At 33.2% G+C, this 22,296-nt stretch overlaps 1 protein-coding gene across 3 annotated transcripts in view; it reads right to left on the bottom strand.

The window, feature by feature from the left end:
- SEMA3C (semaphorin 3C) overlaps nucleotides 1-22,296 on the bottom strand; it is a 183,011-nt gene that overhangs the window by 67,445 nt on the left and 93,270 nt on the right. For all 3 annotated transcript variants that reach the window (XM_081080112.1, XM_081080114.1, XM_081080113.1), the window contains 5 exons: nucleotides 19,966-20,085; nucleotides 9,284-9,374; nucleotides 5,152-5,271; nucleotides 3,578-3,720; nucleotides 1,844-1,958 (listed from right to left, as the gene is read on the bottom strand). In XM_081080112.1, the coding sequence (XP_080936238.1) occupies nucleotides 1,844-1,958; nucleotides 3,578-3,720; nucleotides 5,152-5,271; nucleotides 9,284-9,374; nucleotides 19,966-20,085 (589 nt within the window). The remainder of the gene's footprint in view (nucleotides 1-1,843; nucleotides 1,959-3,577; nucleotides 3,721-5,151; nucleotides 5,272-9,283; nucleotides 9,375-19,965; nucleotides 20,086-22,296) is intronic.

Here is a 22,296-nt window from a genome sequence, read left to right as displayed (position 1 = left end):
CTAAGAAAATAACTTCAAGTATGAAAAGTATTATTCAGAAAGATATTCTTGCAGCATTATTATAATTTGGAAACAACTAAATGATAGGCACATGATAAAGTAAATTAAATAAAATATTACACAAACACTAAAGGGATTTATGAAGACTGTAGCCTTATGAAAACCATGCTAATGAAATAAAATTAAGTGGAAAAGGCACAATGGTATATACTATGGACTAAAACCATGTAAACTTTAAACTACACACCAGAATACAATAAGATTACCAGTGAGTGTCTCTGGTTAGCAGAGCTATAGAAATTTTCCTGTTTCTTCTATTTTCCTGCATTTTTTAAAATATCCTTTAATGATTTTATATAGATAGATAGATAGATAGATAGATAGATAGATAGATAGATATAGATATAGTTTAAAACATGTTACAAATCTCAATTTCTTTTTGACCTAAGGTTAGAAGTTGAAATATGGAAGAAAACTTTTTCACGGTGACTTTTATTCTTCACACACAATAGGACTTCTTTTGGCTTAAAGTCAAAGTTTCTAGTGATATTTTTATTTAATTGAAAATTCCTCTAAATGCAAGTTTGAAGTATATTAGAGCAAAGACAATGGTATAGCTATAAGTTACATACATAACAAAATCTAGCACTACATTTCTGATAGAAAACCCCAATTAATAATCAATTGTCATAATTATAAGAAATGTCTGTTTTTAGTTACATTTTTGCAAATAAGAGTCTTGCTGAGGAATACAAAAGGAGAGGTATTTATTTTAAATTCACAATGAATTTAGGACCTTTTAAGTAATAAATTAATAACCATTAGCTTTTTCATATCTGAACAAAGGCTGACACGTCTAGCTCTCCCTGAAAAACAAGAAAGACTGAAATACCATAAAGACACTGAAACAAACATACTTGCAAAGAATATGAGGGGAAATAATGAGTGATTAAGTTATAACACAAAATCATACTTAGAACTTTTGTGTAGAAAATCTGACATCGAAATTTTTGTTTCTATGATCAATATAATGGCTTTTGAGGAGACCAACTGTCTATTTCAGTTTTTTAACTGTTAGAATCAGTAAATTTTTCCACATATAATACACTTTTATTGCTTACCATCTCACCTGCCTCAAAATCTGAGAATAAGCAGCATTTTACATCTTAATGAATTAAAGCAAAATAAAAGTCATTTCTAAATGGCACTCAGTACCAAGCTATTCTGATTGAAAAGAAAACTGTTCCTTGGTAGAAAGGGAGCATATTGTTAATCTTTATTTGATTTGGAAAGTATAACTTTCCTCATGTTACATGTGTTTAAAATATTTAGTCTCAGAGTCACCAGGAAGAATTAAGATTGGAGCACAAATTTAATTTCTACTCTAACACTTTTTCATCTAACCTCTATTCTGCCCATTAACTGCAATAGTAAAAAAATATATATGTATAGCTGTGTTCTCAAATGGATTTACAAAGAGAATATTAAAATGTATATATATATGAAATACACACTCATTTTAGAAAAGCACGAGCATCATTACTTATGTATAAAGTATACAAATACTTTCTCTTTCACACACATACAAACACACAAACACACACTTTCATTCATATATCATGGTGACATCAATGAACTAAATGTTTCAGCAGTGCATTCAGTGTCAAAACATTTAAAAAATACTTAAGGAAATTTAACAGTATCCAGATCATTAATTCAAATTGGCACATTGTTTATGCTGAAAACATCCATATAAAATACATCCTCTTCTGAGAGCTTATTAAATTTTTTAAACTTTACAAACTCTCTTTCAAAAACATTTTTCAAATTCACATCCATGTACCTAATTCATCAAAGTATGTTTCTGGGCCATCTTCATCAGTGACCGAGCACACCAGCCGCGCTTTCAAGAAGGTGGTCCACTTGTTGACAAGGCTACGCAGTCCACCAGTGTCATTCTGAAACCATTTTGTACACACATTTCAGAGCGCTTAAGTAAATACTGAAGTCTACTAAAAACTCAGCTTGTATTCTTAATACGTGGGGATTTGTTATAATCTGAAGGATGGATATGTTAACCCCATTGGATATCAATAGTGAGAGAGGAATATTTAAGGTCTATAGTATATTATAAAATAGACATAGGTTATACCTATGGCTATATCTTCTATAGGATGGTATCAACTGAAAATGTTTCAAAGAATGAATTTAATGAACATATGTCCTAAAGCTTTACAATTTTAACATATGTGATATAAATAATCATAAAACATTATGGGAAATCAATAATTTAATTTGCCTTTTCCTGATAACTCATTGTCTTCAATATGAACATAAGTATTGTATACAGTAAAGTCTGTGGATTCTAATGTGGTCAAGAGAATTGGTTTATACTTAACACCAAATGGTCCCTAATAGTTCTATTTTTTTCTCCTTCATTTCTCTGTTATCAATTACTCCTCGGTATTCCTAATCAGATATTTTAATATAAATATTTTTCTGTCCAGTGCAGGGAAAATGGCATTGGAATCATTCACAAATAGTCTCTAATGATGAACTACTAGTAAACTCCTTGACATAGGTCTTGGCGATATATTTTTTTTTAATCTGACACCAAAAGCAAAGCAACAAAAACAAAAATAAACAAGTGAAACTGCATCAAACTCAAAACCTTCTGCACAGCAAAGAAAACCATCAATAAAATGAAAAGGCAACCTACCAAATGGAAAAAAAGAATTCTAAATAATATATCTGATAAGGGAATACGATCCAAAAATATATAAAGAACTCATACAACTCAATAGCCAAAAGAAAAAAAATCAATTAAAAATAGGCAGATGATCTCAAAGACAGTTTCCCAAAAAGACATACAGATGGCCAACAGGTACATGAAAAGATGCAGAACATCACTAATCATTAGGGAAATGCAAATCAAAAACACAAAGATATTCCACCTTATACTTGTTAGAACAGTCATTATCAAAAAGACAAGAAATAATAAGTGTTGGCAATGCTGTAAAGAAAACACTTGTTCACAGTTAGTAGTAATGTAAATTGGTGCAACCACTATGGAAAATAGTATGAAGGTTCCTCAAAAAAATAAAAATAGAATTACCACATGATCCAACAATTCCACTTATAGATATTTATCGAAAAAAAAATGAAAACACTAATTCGAAATGATATATGCACCCCATGTTCACTGCAGAGTTATTTACAATAGCTAAGATAGTGAAACAACTTAAGTATCCATGAACAAGTGAATGGATAAAGAAATATGGTATATATACACAATGGAATACCATTCATCCATAAAAAAGAATGAAATCTTGTTGTTTGTGACAAAGTGGATGGACCTCAAGGATGTTATGCTAAACAAAATAAGTCATACAGAGAAAGATCGATACTATATGATCTCTCTTACATGTGGGATCAAAACCAAAAATTACAAAGACAGCTCCTAGATACAGAGAACAGATTGATGGTTGCAAGAGATAGGGTTAAGGGTGGAAGAAAGAGAGAACTTTTTCTTTGGTTTTTGTTTAAACTGAATTAAGAAAACAATATTAATACATACAGGACATATTCTAGCAATCATGGAATGAATTTGTTTCGTGGTTCTGCTATTGTCAGTCAGCTTCTCTTTGAAGAAGAAGTAAATCTTAGCATCATTTGGGTCAGTTCCATCTGGGATGACATGGGCATCCACAAAAATAGGTTCTGGAAAAAAAATACAAGGGCTATACATATATACACACACATGCGTGATGAAAATCCATCTATTGTTCAGCCAAGTAGACCACAGGCACATGCGTTCTCCAACCTTGGTATAGAAAAACAATTTGATGTTCATAGGCAAAACATCTCAAAGCAGTAATTGTATTCAGTCTACACACCACATTTGGAATGTCAAGTGCCACAGAATATAGCTATAATATGAAGCTCTAACTATTTTTCTCTGTCTGTAAAATATTATGGAAGTTCAGTAAATGCAAAGAAATCTTTGTGCACTGATGAGTTTTAAAAATTGAAAAACCTTTCTACCAGTACTTCCCAGGGACTCTTATGGCCCTTTTATAGAAGGAAAAGTACCGTTTTCAACCTAATGCATATAAACACAAATTCATTGAAGCAGAATGAGGAGTTGGAAGTCCAAGATCTCAAAAACATACTTTTCTTAAAATACAGCATATGAAATGAAGGGACAATGTTTCAAGCAAAAAAAAGAAAAAAATGAAGTCATTTGAAGACAGAAGGACTCCTTATTCCAAGCACAAAACAACTTTTTGGATATTCTATTTCCAGATGTACTGGGAAAATAATTTGAAGAAGTAAATGGACAATCAATGCTTTCTTGTGGTCTAGCCGTCAAATAAGATGCCTAACTGTGGTGATTCATGCTTAACTGTGCAATGTTAAGGGAATTGCCATATTTAGGGTGAGCTAGAAATTTTCCACAGGGTGAAATGATAAAGACCTTAGTGGTTTCTTCCTCCTCTAAACAAAGAAACCAAATGGACTTGTGCATTAAAGTCAAATAAGCACCTTTCTTGATGTGAATTCCATGTGATCCCAAGAGCTGGAAGCAGCTAAATGCCGATAATCATAAAATGATCATATCTATAATTTCCATTATGTCAAATTATGAAAAAAATAACATACACCAGTTTTATAATTTTAGAATCAAAGCAGAAAACAAACAGAAGTGTCTGACTATACCATAAAAATTCATTATATCTGTCATAAGATTAGAAAAAAAATTTAGATTTGGCATTATTAAAATATACAAGTAAGCTAAATGAAGAAATAGCATATTTGATTGCAATAGGTTACAATTAAACAACTGAAGAAGTTTCTTGTATATGGGCATGTATATTTACTTATTCCTATATCCTATGATAACTGCATGATGGTTAATAAAATAATATGAACTGGACTATTTCAGCTATTTATCTTAAATATTTAAAATCATAAAGTACAGAACTGCTGTTATGCAGCTCATGGCCTAGTATTGCAATTTTTTAAAACTATTTTAACCTAATTTTCATTATGGAACTAAACAAATTAGATTGAATCACGATTCTAAAATAAATAAATAAATAAATAAATAAATAAATAAATAAATAAATAACACAAAAAACGTTTTCTTACCGCTTAGCCATTTGGAATTGTGTTGATCAGTTCTGACTGCATTCCTCTTAGTTAAACTTCGAAAAATAGCAGCATCTGTCCCCATGAAATCTATATACATTCCAGAAAAAAGCTCCTCATCTATGAAAAAGAAAATGTCAACACAACTGTAAATGTTTTATAAGGCTATTTTAAAAACCAAGGACAACCTGCTTATTTGATCATCTCACATATTATAGAATGTTTATAACTGTTAATTGGTTTACATTATCCACCAAAAAAAATTTGAATAAAGTTTAATCTGGCCTCATTATTGCCTGTATGATCAGTAAAACAACTTTATTCTACATAGAAATAAAAATATCTCTGTACCTAATTATACTAAATACCTATGTTTATACAGTGTGTATCAGAAATGGCAGAAATAATGTGTCTAAAAGATAACAAAATGGCTTATTACTTTCTTTTAATAAGTAAAAAATACTATAAGAGTCAGAAAATGGTTTCAACTTTTGGCAGTAATTAACAAATTGGGAATCCAGACTAAGTCATGTAGTACTCTGAATCTCAGGCTTCTCATCAGTAAAATATGAAAATTCAATTATGATCTCAAAATTGCTCACATATTAAAAATTCTATGATTTTTATTGAATAAATTGAAAATAACAGTTTTATTATCATTTCACGAAATGGAGGCAACATCAAAATTGTCAAAATACTATTAATTATAAAATAATTTTATCATTAGAAGTATATGTTTTTTGTGTTAGAAGATTTCTATAAGGTAAACAAAGTGCTACTTTTTCAATTGCAATACATAATTTGTTAACATTATGTTAATAATATAATATTAATAAGCCACATATGGCTTAACATATTAATCCATAAAAAACAGAATGAAGAGACAATAAAAGATATTTTAAAATTAAATTCAATTAAATGATCATTAATGGCATCATCAGATATTTTAAACTGTACATATATGTAATATTGAACATTTAGCTTATTTGTGAAGATCCATATTAATTTTTTCCATGTAAGGAGAGTAAGCAGTGAATTGGTATATGTGACCCTAGAGTATAAAACAGTAGTTAAATTTATCTATTTACAAAAGAATAAAATTCATCAGGTCTGGCCCACTGAACCACCATGCAGCTGTGTTCTTTGACTGATGTTCTAGAATTACTCCCTGGCTACCTTTAGACTGTGGTCATTTTGGCAGGGCTGGAATATTTTGAGCACTCTAAACTCACTGTTTAGTAATAAGCAATACCCAATTGGCCCAAGACAGAATGGACAATGGAATGTCTTTAATATATGCTCACCAGGTCATGAACTGGACCCCTACCAGTTAATAAGCGGGTACAGCAGGCATTGTGTTGCCCAGTTCTGCTTCCTAGTAGAGGTCTAAAGCCCATGGGAACAGATTACAGGAAGGTAAAAATGTGCATGAAAGGATTCTGAGAAGTTTAGCTTCTTTAAAATTCTGTGAACACTTATGAAGCATCTACACAAATATTCTGTAGATACAGTGGTTGTCAAATTAATATCGATTTGTAACAAACTATTTTACACCAGTATAATTTTGTTACACCCAATTACCCCCAAAACAGTGGGTTACAAATTCCTGTTATTTGAGAGATTCATTAGCACAGCTTTAAATTATCATATCTTTTTCCAGGAAGGAAAGAAAAAGGACACTCAGAGGATGGAGTATGGAGAAGAGGGCTGATTCTAATCCTACTGCATACCACTGTATTAGTTATGTCAGAAACATGACAAAATCCTGCATGTGTGACTGACTTCATTTCCTGTCTTAAATTCTCAGTAATATTAACGGGAAGTTCAGAATAATACAGTTTCTGCTTTATTTTGTATAAGAAATATTTATTTAATGTAACTTTGGAAAGAATTTTGTTTGAGAGTAGGGTGTTCTTTTCAGAATTTCTTTGTAGGATTTATTCAAAGATAAACTTATGCCTTTTTATTTTAATCTAAAATGATTTTGTTTTCCAATTTTACTTGCATTGATCAGAAAAACCTCATGAGGTTGTTGATAGGTTCTTTAAGGAATACAATCTGAGTTCTTTATTGTGCTACAACAATGACTAAAAATAGCAAAACAACACTAAACTTGCACATTGGTTTAGATAGTTACACTGCACTGTGAAATTTGGAACTCTAATTTTCAATGGCACTTTACTGGATAGAAGTGTCTGTTATTTAGTGCATTGCAATTGAACAGAAATTATAAAGCACTATACAGCAAAGTTGAATGACTATACAAATCTACTATGCAATATTGGAGATGATATTGGAGATAATTTTAGAGGGATAATCAATAGAACAAATAAAATGATAAATATAAGCTTATAAAGCTTCTTGCTCTTTTTGGTTTCATTTTTTAAGTTAAGCAAATTATTTAATGACTTTCATTGCCAGTGTCAATTGTAATGTTAACTAAAATATTAAAAGGTAGTATAGGAACATGAGCATAGGAATTGAAGTCTCAGGTCCTTGAAAAATGAAGGCCAATAATTAACTTGAAGTTGTAAACAACAACAACAACAACAGCAACAAAATCCAATTCTCTGAGGGCAAAATTATTAAATGGTTTATCACAATTTAACAGTAAGATTCATAATGTCTTGTTCTAATTCTTTTTTGTTCTAAACAACATTTGAAGAGATAAAACTCCAGTATTAGTAATAAGATCTTTTAAGTTTATTTTCAGAGCATTTAACTTGAAATAAATGAAAACTCCATGTACTGGTTGGGCCAACAAAATGTACACAAGTGGACACTGGTCAACATTGTTCAAGCAGTAGTTCGCCATAATCAGAAATGTCTGGATGCTAATGGTAACCACTTTGAGCACCGCTTGTAATTGTAGAAGTCAAAAGTGACTTGTGTTCATCTTTTGTTTTCGGTATATATTGAGTATTACAATTTTAATACAGTTTTCCTTTATTAAAATGTGTATACATTTTTGACACCATATATATAACAAAGTTTCTAAAGGTGAATAAAATTTCCTTCCTAATGAAGAAAAGACTTCCAAGACACTGTTTCTATTAAATAAAATTTAGAAACTTATCTGAAAATCCTGCATCAGGCATATTTGGATACCTTGTAGTTTCAAAGCTTTCTAATTTTTTGTCCTAATGATATGCTTTCATCTCCTCCCTGCCCAATTTGAATGACCATATGGGAATAATTCACTGGGTAACTTCCAAGCTCACATTGTAGCCAGTGCTGAATGTACCTGTCTTAATTTAGTTTCCAGATATGGGACAGAAAAGATGGGTTGCCTCTTTATGAAGCAAAGCATTTTGAACACAATAATTATTTTTCCACGTGTTCTATTGTCAAATGATGTAATTTTACCACTGGAACACACAGAAAAAGCAAAAAGGAAAAGCATATTCTGTATAGTCAACACAGAAATCCAAGATTTGTCCCAACAGGAAACTTAAGCTAAATCAGACATATTCTAGAAGTGTCTTAATTAACCAGAAGAAAGTTTATCTTTCAAGTGAGTTATAGAAAGACATTTGATGATCGAGACTCAAAGACATTGATTTGTCAATATATGCAGCAGCAAGCCATTGGGCCTGCTTCTTCACTGATGTATTTTATGGAAAATGAGAAAATGAAAAAGTGACTGTACCATCACCTCTTATTTAATATAGCAACTTCTAGACAATCCACAGAGAATGTATTGGCTAACACATAAACTTTGTGATTCTTTCATTTGAAAAAAACACCATTTTTAATCATTTGCAAATGATTACTAAAACATGAGGAAAAGTGGTATATTTAATTTTAGAAAAATAACTACAGAAAACATTGAAAATTATAATATATATTAATATATAAATATACAGACTTTTTTGTTAAATTATTGACTTGCTCTAGGAATTACGGCAGTCATGTTAAATGAAAAAAATACATGCTTATCGTTTCATCATAAATATTCTTGGAAATGAGATGCTAAAATCTATTTCTCAGCACATAACTTTCTTCCTATTATTTTATTCATGTAATATCATTCATGCAATTATCAAAAATGGACATACCATGTCACAAATTTATTTTCCTTAATTTCCTTTTTGTTTTATATTTATCCCTCCCTCTTTTATTTTCCACTTACTGATCATAACAGATACTGTGTTCACATTGGGGTTGAAAGAGCAGCGTCCTTTTCCAGATTCACACTTGGAGTCAATCATGAAAACTTGATCCTTTATTATAGATAAAATTGAAAAATGTAGTAATAATGAATAACTTTATATTTATTGACCAATTGCTCTTTAGTAAAACAAAGTACCATTATAAATAATAAGCTTTTGGCTTGATCGCTTAATGCCTTCCCAATTTATTATATTAAGACTTTCTTGGCCCACATAAAGAATCCATTAATAAACTGCAAGCTAACCTCAGCAGGTCGAATTCTCATCCTATTACATTTCCCATAAAGCTGATCCATTAAGTTTTCATCAAGTCAACATCAGTAAAAACCACTTGGAAATCAAAGATGTTGTAAATCTGAATAGATAAGTTGGACATTAACCAAATGCAGAAAATTGTCCACAGAGGCATGGTGTGTATAGGATTACAATATTTCCAAAACAATCAAGACTTTTTTAAATACAAAATTTCGTTCCACTTAATTTTGTTATATAAAGCATTATACTAGATTCCACACAGTAACTCATAATTTAGATAAAAATGCTTCATTTACTCATTCATTTATTTATTTTAAAAAAAATGTGTTGAGTATCTACTATGTGCGAGGCACTGACAAAACATTCGGGGCACAGTAAACAAAGTAAGACAAAAATCTTTACCCTCAAGTAATTTATAATATAATGATGGAAAATATAAATATGTAAATACAGAATATAAAGAGAATCAATACATGAAATATAGAGTATGTTTGATGGTGCTCAATGCTAAGCAGAAATATTAAGGAGGGAATGCAACTAGGGAAACCCAAGGATTATGGGCAATGGGTTCAATTTGAAATATAATCATCAGTGTAGCCTCACTGAGAGGGAACATGTTGTTTGTATGTTTATCTTTTTCTTATGTTAGTTAAATTAGTAAAAGCTACTGCTAAAATGCTATGAAAAAAATTGTTGGTTGGACCTTAATTATTAAACTAAAGTTTTTCAAAATTATCCAGAAAGGAATGTCAGCTCTGTATTTTTCACTATGGAAATAAAAAGATCAAAATGCCGCTTTTAGAAAAGTGGGCCTTACTATGGGCTTTAAGAAGATTGAGAATGGCAGCTATAAAAACAGATACTGGATTCAAGAAAATAGATTTGTTTTCAATTGCAATAGTCCAGGAATTAGGTAATAATAAACTGACATACCAGGATCTCAGAGGTCCTGGCAAGAGCAGTAAAGATGCAAGAGAATTTGTAAAGTGAACATCAGCAGAGCTTGGCATTCAATTACAAATTGAGTGTAGTTCAGGGAGATGAAGAAAACAAAGATGATTCTGAAGTTTTGAATCCTTAAAGAAAACAAAACTAGTTTTTTGTTTGTTTGTTTGTTTGTTTTTTGTCCATTGAGTTTGATGAGCCCCTGAAGCAATAGGGATTCATAGAGCTTAAAAAGAATCACAGTATCGCAGCCTAGAAAGGTCCTACAACAGGATTCTCTTCCATGAATTAACTCTACAGATGAGGAAACTAAGTAGCTAGATCATGTGGCTAAACAGTGACAAAAGCAAAATTAAAATTCAACCTCCTGGCTCACAGCCACATCTGGTGTGTAAAAGGTCACCATTTACATAATGACTAAACTAAAGAAATAATGATAAACTTGAGGCAAACCAATCAAATTAGTAATTCTGCTTGTGATTCTTTAGTCGGAGATGTATGGAGGTTTGACTAAAATAGTGTGAGTTGGCACTGCAGGAATTCATGAGATGGCTTCCTCTCCACTGATCTACTCCTTCCAGGCACAAGTATCCTTGTACTTACACAGTTACAGTCCAGATCTCGCCATCCTCAGGCAGAGATGTGGTCCACCTGAATAATTACTAATTCAAGCACCTTGCAATAGTTCTTTGATCTCATCTCCTAAGAACTCTATTTTCGCTAGTTCATCAGCTTTCTCTCTCTTGATTTCCTTTATTAACTAATTTAGATGCCATACTGTTTAATTTCAATTTCTTTTTTTCCCCCAAAATATGAAGTTGCTTGACTCTGTGATGTTTTCATTGCATCCACAGCCTGGAAGGACACATTTACCTACATTCTCCATACTTGCCTCCAAATTTCTTAAGTATTTTTGCAGAAAGTGATCCAACAAGGCAAATTCAACATAGTATAGATTTGAGATCACAAACCCCAAAGGCACCTGATATACTGCTCAATAATCTTTCAAGGACTCTTTGTCAATTTGTTCTTCCATTAATAATTTCAAACCATTGCCACTTTTGTCAAATCTCCTAACTTATTCTCAGCTCTTATGACTGCTAATTATGTTGCTGAGGAAGTGAAGCCCTTAAATGAGACATCTTTAAGTTTGACTACTAAACACATAAATATATGTACAGTAATATATCCATCGATGCATGAGAGGAACTATTTCTCTTTAAGGCCAATTGTTCTACCAATGCTTTGGAGTTCATCTTCTCCAGTCTTATTAGGCATATTATACATTCCATCATGCCTTCTCTTTCTTTGATTTTGTTAACTCGATCCTTTACATCATCATTTAAACAATCCCTTCAGCTCCTACACGTTACTCTCCTTCAGAGTCACATTTCTTAAATAATTACATATATTCATCATCATTTCTTGACTTCTTACTTTCTTCTCAATGCACTTCAATTGGGCATTCAACCTCAGCTGTTCTATTGATACCCTTTTTGATAAGATCCTTAGTGACAATCATGCTATACAATTCAGTGCTTATTTTTTCAGACCTCATCTTACTTGGATCCCTGTGGTACCACAGATTGTGGCCCACTTCTATCTTTTTAAAATGACTTATGTTTATTCCCAGAACCAACACATTCTTGTTTCTCCCACTACTTCTCTGGCTGTTTCTTTTTAGTATTGTTTCAGGGTCCCTTTTCCTCCATCTGGCCATTAAAGTTAGGAGATCCCCAGGTTTCAATCATAGTCTCTCTTTTCACATTATAGTCTCCATGCATGATGAATCCCACTCATTGATTGGGCTTCAGTTGCTCTTATAAAACATTGACTCAAACATTTATATAGCCAACTTAATATTCAACTGCCTAATTGCTATTCCTACTTGTATGTTTCAGCAGCATCTCAAATTCAACAGAACCAAACCCAGGCTCAAAATCTTAACCTCAACATGATTCCTACCGTTGTGTCACACTTCAATTCATGGCAAATATAATTAAAGAAGTTAAAAATACAAACCAACAAACAAAACAACCAAAGTATCGACATCTATATTATACTTTTTCCGTAGCCAAATCTACCAACGTCACCTATACTATTTTATACTTTGTGCCTATTTCTCTGTCTTCATTGCCACCACCTCAGATAGTAATCTCTGTTAGCCTACTCTATCAACTTTCTAAATGATCTCATCACAGCCCTCGTAACCACTCCCCACCCTAAATTATTTGTAACATAACACACAAGTGACAGCACAATTCTGTTTAAGCCATTATCGACTTAAGATTGTTCCAAGTGCTTCTCCTTTAAAACAGGAGAAAGACAGATATCTTAAAGGTAGCTAACATATTCTGACATGATTTTGTTTCTGTCATTATTCTCATTAAATATTTATTGATAGACTGAATCAATACCAGACAATAATACAACCACAAAGAGAGTAGGTGTTGAAAAATTAGAATAGAAGGCATAGCAAAATGTCCCCTATAGATGTCAATAAAGGCATTGGAGAACAGAGGACATGAACAACCTCTTATAGATTGATCTTGGAGAAAGGATGCTGATCAGGAGAGTCAATTTGATCATTGAGGAATCTTGCTCATTTGGAAATAGTTTGGAAGTCTAGCTGAACCGAAGCCCTACAACGACAGACATACAAAAAAGCTACCTCGAGACTGGTAGGTGGAGCAGAGAAATAGAAAGGGCTGCTCCTACACCCATGTGTGACAATTAAAGACTGGGAGGGATGTCTCAGCTACAGAGGTAACCCCTGCAAAAGTGAGGAGTGCCATCCCCGTACCAGGCTCTCCAGTCAAGGGCCACTGCTGGGGAGAGAAGGCCCCATAATTTCTGGCTGAGTGAGATGGATGGGGGGTTGGAGTCTCAGGCATTCCTCTTAAATGGACCTCACACAAACTTACTTGCTGACAGACTCACTCACTCTGAATTCCAGGGTTGGAGTAGTGGCTCAAAAGGTGCCAGGGACATATGGAGGAACTGAATTGTCTGACTACAGGGTGAGGGTTGGAGGTGTAGCTTCCTCCTGGGCAGAAGCCATTCTTTCTTTATTGAGCTCCCCCCCCCCACCCCCATGTGCAGATGCAGGCAGCCACCACATCTCAGTCTCCATCAAACTGAATAACGCCTTTCATTTCCCTGCCCTAGTGATTCCCGGAGACTCCACTCCACTCAATTTTTAGGCCCACCCAAGCTGCTTCCAGTGGCTTTTCTGTATAAACAGCCTGCCTTGGCTCATTCTGCAGACATTCCTAAAATCTCACAAAGATTCACAAAACCCAAACAAGCAGCATCTGATTTTGGTGTATCATGTACCTCTGACTGAGCAGCCCTAAGCCCAGCCTTAGCAACAGCCAGCCTCACTTCACAGATTGCATCTCAAGGTACGTCTAAGCCCAGTGCTGGAGGAGGTCATCAGTGTAGTGCTTTGTGGCTCATTCCAGGTGGCCCAGGTAGAGCACAGGATGTGGCTAAACTTGGCCTGAAGCAGATTCCCTCCTAGGAGGATCCAGGGCTGGCACACTTGATGGCCAGCTTTGGACAAACTGGAGCATCACCTGGCCACCTCCAAGGATGACACACCCAAAGGCAGACAGGGCAGGTGCCAGAGGCCTGCTAAAATGAGCCCTGCTCTGTAGGGTCAGCCCTGGCACCATAGCCTCCACTTCAGTCACGGCCAGTCCTCATAACCAATTAGCCTGAAGGTTAATCCTTCCTACTGATGTGCAAACAGCAGTCAAGTCTTGTAATCTACAACAGAAGGACACACAACCTATATAAGAAACACAACTGAATCACCTGGCTCTTGTGACCAGGGAGACTGCCCTACTGGGTCCCACAGGACACATACTACATAAGGCCACACTACTAAGAACAAGAGACATAGCAGTCCTATCTAATGAATAGAAACAAACCCAGGGAGGCAGCCAAAAATGGGGAGACAAAGAAACATGTCCCTAATGAAAGAATAGAACAAAATTCCAGAAAAATAAACAGAATGAAGACAAACGATCTACCAGATGCAGAGTTCCAAACACTGGTTATAAGGATACTCAATGATCTCAGGGAGAACTTCAACAAAGAGATAGCAAACATAAAAATGGAGATAGAAAACATTAAAAAAAAAAAAACACAGAAATAAAGAATACAATAACTGAAATAAAGAATACATTAGAGGGAATGAACAGATTAGATAAAGTAGAGGACCGAATCAGCAATTTAGAAGATAAGATAGCAGAAAACATGCAATCAGAACAGCAAAATGAACACCCCTATCAAGAAAAAAAAAAAAAAGAAAAATTCCTCAGAGATAATACCAAGTGTACCAATGTTCACATTATAGAGAAACCAGGAGAAGAGAGACAACAAGGATTTTAAAACCTATTTGAAGAAATAAAGATGGAAAACTTCCCTAACCTGGCATAGGTAATATGAGGTCGGTCAATTAAGTTCATAAACTTGTTGAAACAATTTTGCTAACCTTTCTTGATATCAGAGGAATTATTCATTATGAATCTGTACCAACTGGACAGTTAACCAAATTTACTATTTGGAAGTGCTGAAAAAGCTGTGCGAGAAAGTTAGACAACCTGAACTTTTCACCAATTCATGGCTTTTGCATCACAATAATGCACCAGTTCACATGACACTGTCTGTGAGGGAATTTTTAGCCAGTAAACAAATAACTGTATTGGAACACCCTTCCTACTCATCTGATCTGGCCCCCAATGACTTCTTTCTTTACCTGAAGATCAAGGAGATATTCAAAGGAAGACATTTTTAAGATATTCAAGACATGAAGGGTAACACAATGACAACTGTAAAGGTTATTCCAGTAAGAGTTCCAAAATTGCTTTGAAGGGTGGACTAGGTGCTAGCGTTGGTGCATAGCTTCCCAAGGAGAGTACTTCAAAAGTGACATTAGTAATATTCAGCAATGAGGTATGTAGTGCTTTTTCTAGGATGAGTTCGTGAACTTAATTGTCCAACCTCATGATATAAAAATCCAGGAAGCGCAGAGAGTCCCAAACAAGATGTAAGCAAAGAAGCCACACCAAGACACATCATAATTAAAATGCCAAACGTCAAAGACAATGAAAGAATCTTAAAAGCAATCAGTTACCTACAAAAACCTCCCATAAGACTGTCAGCTGATTTCTCAACAGAAACTTTCCAGGCCAGAAGGGGTTGGCAGGAAATATTCAAAGTAATGAAAAGTCAGGACCTACAACCAAGATTCCTTTACCCAGCAAACCTATCATTTAGAATCAAAGGACAGATAACGAACTTTCCAGACAAGAAAAAGCCGATGGAGTTCATCACCACCAAACCAGTATTACAAGGAATCTTAGAGGGACTTCTTTAATAATAAGAAGAAAACAAAGATCAAAAATATGAATAATAAAATAGCAATAACTACACATCTATCAACAACTACTCTATGTGTAAATGGATTAAATGCTCCAATCAAAAGATAGAGTGGCTGAATGGATAAGAAAACATGCTGCCTGCAAGAGACTCACTTCAGATTGAAAGGCACACACAGACTGAAAGTAAAGGGATGGGGAAAAGATTAGTTCATGAAAATGGGAACACAAAATAACCTAGAAAAAAAGAGCTGAGGTAGCAATACTTATGCCAGACAAAATAGATTTTAAAATAAAGGGTATAACAAAAGACAAAGAAGGAATCAGTAATCCCACCTCTGGGTATCTATCAGAAGAAACCCAAAATGCTACTTTGAAAGGATGTGTGCATCTACGTTTATTGTAGCATTGTTTACAATGCCCAAGATTTGGAGGCAGCCTGGGTGCCCATCTATTGATAAAGAGGAGGTGATACATATACACAATGGAATATTGCTCAGCCAGGGAAGGGAATGGGTTCTTGCTATGTGTGGCGGCATGGATGGACCTGGAGATATTGTTTTGAGTGAAGTGTTAGACAGAGAAAGGCAGATGCAATGTGACTTCACTTACATGTGAAATCTAAAGAACAAAATAAATAAAACGGAAACAAACTCACACATACAGATAATATTTTGAGGGTTGCCAGATGGGAGAGAGGTTGGGGGTGAGTGAGAAAGGGGAAGAGATTAAGAAGTACAAATTAGTTGTTACACAGTAGTCATGGGGATGTTGGGTATAGCATAAGGAATAAGTAATACAGTCAATAATATTCTAATGATTATGTATGGTATCAGATGAGTACTAGATTTATTGGGGTGATATATTGGAAGGGGGTTAGGGGGCAGGTTGAAAAAGGTCAAGGGATTAACTACATTAGTAGTTACAAAATAGTCATGGGGTTGTAAAGTAAAGCATAGAGGATATAGTCAGTAATATGATAATAACTATGTATAGTGCCATACTATGTATAGGTGGGTAATAGACTAGTCAGTGGATTATATATTTATGTATTAAATTATACAAATGTCTAACCACTGTGCTGTACACCTGGAATTACTATAAAATAATACTGAATTTAGACATTTACTGAATGTCTAAATAAATAAAGTACAAAAAATAAATAAATCTTAAAAAAGAATAAACAAACTGCACATTTATAAATACTACCAGACTTTGTAAATTCCACACAAAAGGAAATAGTTTTAATTAATGGTGGGAATTAAAGATTAAAAATGTTTAATAAAGACATGAAAAATAGAAATATAAAAGATATAAGTGTAGCCGACCTGTCTGAGAGGTTTTGTGATGAAGTAAAGAGAAAGAAAAGAGTCTAAAAAAGTCACAGATCCAAGTTAACAATTTTAAGGAAAGGAAACATAATCCTATTTTTCAACAGACAAAAAGTAAAGGTAGAGGAAAGGGAATGGAGATGTAAAACAGAGTGATGAAAGTTATTAATCAAAGAACATTGCTGATAAGGAAAATGCACAGCTTTTCTTTTGACAAGAGGAAAACTATAAAAACAAATGCATAAACAGAAAAGCTTGGTGACTAATTTGCCTCAAAAGCCAAGGAAATAATTTGGATGTCTGTGATATTCTTGGTCACGTTATCTGATTGATGAGTGGCAGGGTCAGGGCCTTAAATGGTTTTCAATTGTTAGAACTGATGTTATGGAGGCATCTAATAAAATCAACGAGCGATAAGGTGTGGTACTATTCCAAGAATGTGCATCAAAATTGAACAATAATTGTTTTTTTATTAATGTTTTCTGCTTTACCGTTTTCTAAGAAATAGAAGACAAAGAATAAAGACAGTGGACAGAAGAGACATATCATGATTAACAATGGTGTAGCAAGGATTGTAGGCTCTTTGGATGAGCACCATTGAAATGCTCTAGGAAAGCTCTGATTCAGTGTCACAGAATAAGGGAAGAGTCGCAGGGTATAATGAAAATGTGTTGTTCCAGATGTGAAGTAGGCGCATAAGGTATTCTCTGAGAACCAATGAATTGTTATTTGACAGGCAGATAAAAGGTGGTGGATAGTGTCTCAGAAATAAAACTAAATAATTAATGATATTCCACCCTAACCTGGTTTACTTTCAAACTGGTTTCAAATGCATGAAGATGACATATCTTACTACTAACAAAGGGAAAGTAGTTGCAGTAAGTATTATCTCTGGACATTACAAAATACAATGCGAGTGATGACTAAGAAAGATAATTTTTTCAAACTACAACTTTCTGCATCATGTGGTCATTTTACGCTTGGGGACCTTTTATCCTAAACTAAGGAAAATCAATACATTAGACGGTTGATAAAACTGTATTCTATATTTACACAGGTATGTATATAAATATAATGTTTTGACGAAACCCTGTGACTTGACTATCATGCAAAGCATATAATGCTTAAAATGCATAACCCTTTTCATACTAAAATGGCTTTCAAAAAGTTCACATATTATTTAGAGATTAATTCATGGAACTGCTTCCCCTTTGAAAATGATCTTTTGAAGTGAGACTAGAGTAGTTCATATTTAGTAAAGTGATCAGAATTTATTCCATGCTGGTTCTCCAAAAGAGACTATGTTTTTGGACCAACATTCCAATTATGCCTTGAAGTGCATAGTGGGCAATTTGTACATGGGAAAATGATTTCATTTGAAATCTGTGCTCTGAAAACTGCTATGCTATTGTTGGCCTGTACTGTGACTGCACAGTCTGCAGGAGAGTGTCTGACAGATTGCAGACGTCTGGAGCAGTAGTTTATTTAATCAATTGATCACAGGCATGTGGTTCTAATGACCAGCTCAATACGGCCAACTGTACTCCTCCAAGAAGCACAGCTTTACGTTTCTTTAAGAATTTTAATATTTCACATCATGAACAACTTGGAAGGAAACGTGTCAATATAGGGTCAAATTATCTTTACTCAGTTATTTTTAAATGATTTTTTTATTCACCAAAAGATATACATGATTAAATTACATGTCTGAAAAAAAAATTTAACAATAAAGGAATATAGAAAAAAATCACTGTTCACCTATATTAGTATGGACATAGATTAAACCTTGTTAAAGGGAAATAAACTTAATAAGGTATATCAATAGCAATATTTAATTTGTTTACAATTCTAATCTGTAAAATTGAATTAAGACATTATTTAAGAACTGGACTGTCTAGATTTCAGTTGTACAATGAAATCAAAGCAAGGTAATTTGAAAGGATTCAGTTCTTAAAATACTTATATTAAGTAAAACAATTTGTTTGGCTAAGAGAATGAGGAAAAACTCTTTTGGTGTAATGAGTAGTTTCCTTAGTCAGTAATTGTGAATGGGGACAAACAGTGTGAAATATCACAGGGGAAGTAGAACCAGCCCTCTAGTTGATGATACCTTAGCTATATATTTAGTTTAGCAGATGCTTTTGTTCATAGAACCCCAAATCATTTTAACCAATGCGAGAATTAGACTAGAATACCCCAGTGTAGACCAATGTTGGTCTAAATGAAAATATGATTTACTTATTTATTTAAAGTTCTTTTCAGCAAAGATACCTGGCGTCCTGGTTTACACATTTCTGAATATCTCATAAAAGCTTACCAAATTTGAAAGATAAATGAGAAATTACTTAAAATAAATGTGAGAAAGTGAGTTTATACTATAATATTTCTATAATTTGGAGCAAATATTACCAATACCTTATATTCTAATTAATTATGAAATTACACCATTTTTTCACTTTATCTTTTACTTTTTAGGTTTTCCGTTCAGAAATACACACACACACACACACACACACACACACACACACACACACACACACACCTTGAAGGCAAAAGGCTGTATTTTAAGCAACTTGGACACAAAATGTAATTATATTTTGTGTTTAGAGGACTTGAAACTTTTTTATGACTATTGATGATATTTCTAAGTTTTTACTCTAAAATACAGTTTTAAGAAATTTTTGACACTATCCAAAAGTAAGAATGAAAAATTGTTACACTTACTTCTGATCTCCTCCCTCTGTTCAAATAAGTACAGACTGGGCTGAAAGCACCACTGCCACAAACATACAAATGAGTGCGGTTGAAAGCCTGAATTACACGGATGAAGTTCCCACAGCCATGCTGAAAAAATAGGTAAGTAAGTGGTTAGTAACCCAATGACTTTTATTGTTCTTTGTAAGTGTTACTGTAATACTTTGCCATACATTCTTCTTTTTGCTTTAACTTTTTTGTTAGAAGATAATCAGAGAACAGCATGGTTTATAACATTGCTTTATTTCAGGAAGAAAGTAGTCCAACTTAGATAATGAGTAAAATGATATATTTCTTTCATATTTCATTTTTATATATTGTGTAAGTTTTCATATTCTGAACTTAATCTTTACCTGAGAAAGTTAAGAAATTGTAAACTACAGCAAATTGTCTCCTCAAACTTCCTTCAAAAAACTATAGACACACATACATACTATGTATACATAAACATGTTTTGAAAGAAACTGTGTTTATACAAAGCTGATTATTATCATCAGCACAAAATGGCAAACACTATTGGACTTTACAACTTGTGAATAAAACAAACTTTAAAAAAAGTGGTAGCATTGTTGCTTTGTATAAAAAATGATACAATCATTATCTCTCTACCCTTGATGTCCTGAAATACTTTCTTCTCCAAAATCTCCTTTCTCACCTGCTCCCAGTCCAACCATTGGAACTTGCATTTAGTCCTTCAACGGAATACAAAATTATTGTAATTATAAGTTGACTATGATCTTGCAGGAGTACATAAACATTGTCAGCACCAAATGCAGATCTCTGTGACTGAAATAATCATGGCATGTTCCACATTTGTTGGACTCACTCTCCATTGCTGACTACAAATTAATTAAGCCTGAGATTGAATGTTGCTCTTTTCACAAAGTCATCTTTCTCTCAAAGAACATTATTAAAAATAGTGTTACAAATCTAAGACAAATGTTTTAAGAAAAAATATATCAAAAGGTAACAGTGGTTTTCTCAGGGGTAGTCAGAGACCATAGGTGTATTTTTTTCCCCTCTTCTTGGTACCTTGTATCTTACTAATTTATAATAATGGACATTTATTGTTTATGTTATTAGAAAAGTTAAAAGGCTTTGCTAAAATAGAACTTACATTTAAAGTCAATATTATTTTATATTTTTTTCTCCTTTTATATTCATTATTACTTGACAGTAAATATATGCTTATTTTCGTATGTAGTAATTTTATACATATGTTTCTGTTATTGGTTTTTGTTATCAAATAATCAATCATTAACACCGCTGTCAACGAAATTAAACCTTACAAACCAGACTATACACTTTATTTTTATTTTAAGACATTAAGAACTTTTGTTAAATATATAGTGTCATTGTATCTTGACACCTGTTTATAGAGGTTCCTGGAAATTGACTACATAACTGCAGATGATAATGTGTTTTTCCAGAGAAAAAGCATAGATGAAGTACAGTGTATATATAATATGTCTATGTTAAGGGTATCTGTGAGCAATGAGACTTGTGTTTATTCTTTTCACATTCAAGTTTAGTCATTCTGGGATTCTGTATATAATATGTTTCCATAAAACATCAATCCAATCCAATTCTATTAGTAATAGGTATGTCTGTAATGTCTTGAGTTTTGTAGACTATTTACCGTCATGAATTACTAGTACTGGTAAAAACTAAAAAAAGAAGTCACTAATATCTGTTTGAAATTTTTAATACAGATTATACTTATTTCATGTATATATTTATATCTATCTATATCTATTATATATGCTTATTGTGGCAAATATTTGTTGAGAATTTATTATGTGCTAGACTGGAACAGTCATTACATATATTTAACCTCTTTTATTTCCCAGGAGGTTTGAATGTTTACCTTTATATCTCACAGTTATTGAGCATATTATATACTACTTAGGCACTTTACATTCGTTCATTTTTTTTTACAACAAATCAACCCCTTTTAGAAAAATAAAGCTTATAGCTTTTTTACTTAACTTGCCTGAGGCCAAATGGCTAGAAAGGAGTAAAGCAGATTTTCAAACACAGATGTGTCTAACACATCTTGTACTTTTGACCACTTTACAATTTGTCATTGTGTGAACAATTAATAGTTGTTAGAGGGGGAGTTATTAATATTTACAGAACTCTTAATTCTTTGATGTTAATTGTTTTTATCCTCATAAGAAATGTTCCAATCAAAGTATTAGTCCCATTTTAGCAATGAAAAACCTGAGTTTCAAAGAGGTTAAATGACGTGCTCTAGGTTTAGTAAGTAACTGAGTATGGTCTTGAACCAGGGCTACCCTC

Source organism: Rhinolophus hipposideros (assembly GCF_964194185.1).
Source record: "Rhinolophus hipposideros genome assembly, chromosome: 18".
NCBI lineage: Eukaryota > Metazoa > Chordata > Mammalia > Chiroptera > Rhinolophidae > Rhinolophus > Rhinolophus hipposideros.
The sequence above is the reverse complement of the archived record's forward strand: the minus strand, read 5'-3'. Positions and strand labels throughout refer to the sequence as shown.